Source organism: Vavraia culicis, assembly GCF_000192795.1.
Source record: "Vavraia culicis subsp. floridensis unplaced genomic scaffold supercont1.224, whole genome shotgun sequence".
NCBI lineage: Eukaryota > Fungi > Microsporidia > Pleistophoridae > Vavraia > Vavraia culicis.
This window is the reverse complement of record NW_007360827.1, coordinates 1-796: the sequence shown is the minus strand read 5'-3', so window position 1 is coordinate 796 and position 796 is coordinate 1. Positions and strand designations below refer to the sequence as shown.

The window sequence follows — 796 nt, the reverse complement described above, 5'->3', positions numbered from 1 at the left end:
ATTGTTTTGTTAGACAATTCTTCTATCTCATTCATAAATAATTCTTACAATATATTAATTTTCTGGATGAGCTGCATGTATTCTTATCTCAACGCTGCTTCGTTCATCTCATCAATTAATTCTACTACTGAGCAATTATCATTCATCCAATCAATTAATCCTGCTACTGAGCAGCTTCTCTCTTATTCTCCTTCCCTTCCGCTGCGCAATAAACAATCATGCTCTTCGCATTTATTCTCTGTTATTTCTATCCCTTCATGAAACACTCGCTCTGATCCTTAGAGCGCCTGACCAGCAAACAGAGTGCAATCTTCTATCGCGGCATCTGCCCGCTCTCCTTGCTGCTGACATAAAAGGTGACAATATGGTCGCTTTTCTCATAAAAATACTGAAAAAGCAGCAGAGAGACGAGCATGCAGAGTGCATAAAAAAGATAACGAAGAACCAGAACAACCTAACAGGTGTACGGCGAGAGAACGATTGGGTGGTGAGCTACATCGTGAGAGCATGCTTTATATCGATGAAGAAGCTGAATGACTATGACCTGCGGCTGTTTTGCAATCTTCTGATAACCAATCGGAAGTATGGGAATGCGAAGACAAGCCTTGCGCTGAACAACATCGTGCTAAAGATCCTGATTGAGAAGAAAATGTTTTGTTTTGCGCGTAATTACCTGAACGATGAGTACAAGGATGATAGCAAGCACAATTTCTACAAGGATATCATAGAGTGTGTATCGATGGAATACGAAGATGCTCTGTGCTCTTTCAGACTGGCAATGGCACTTTCTGACCGA

General features: G+C 41.1%; 1 protein-coding gene across 1 annotated transcript; it reads left to right on the top strand.

Annotated features, from left to right (window-relative positions):
- Positions 1-272: 272 nt before the first annotated feature.
- VCUG_02729 (uncharacterized protein) lies at positions 273-796 on the top strand (the record flags this gene model as incomplete). Its single annotated transcript, XM_008077548.1, has 1 exon — positions 273-796. A coding segment is annotated over exon 1 (432 nt), but the record flags the coding sequence as incomplete, so codon positions are not given.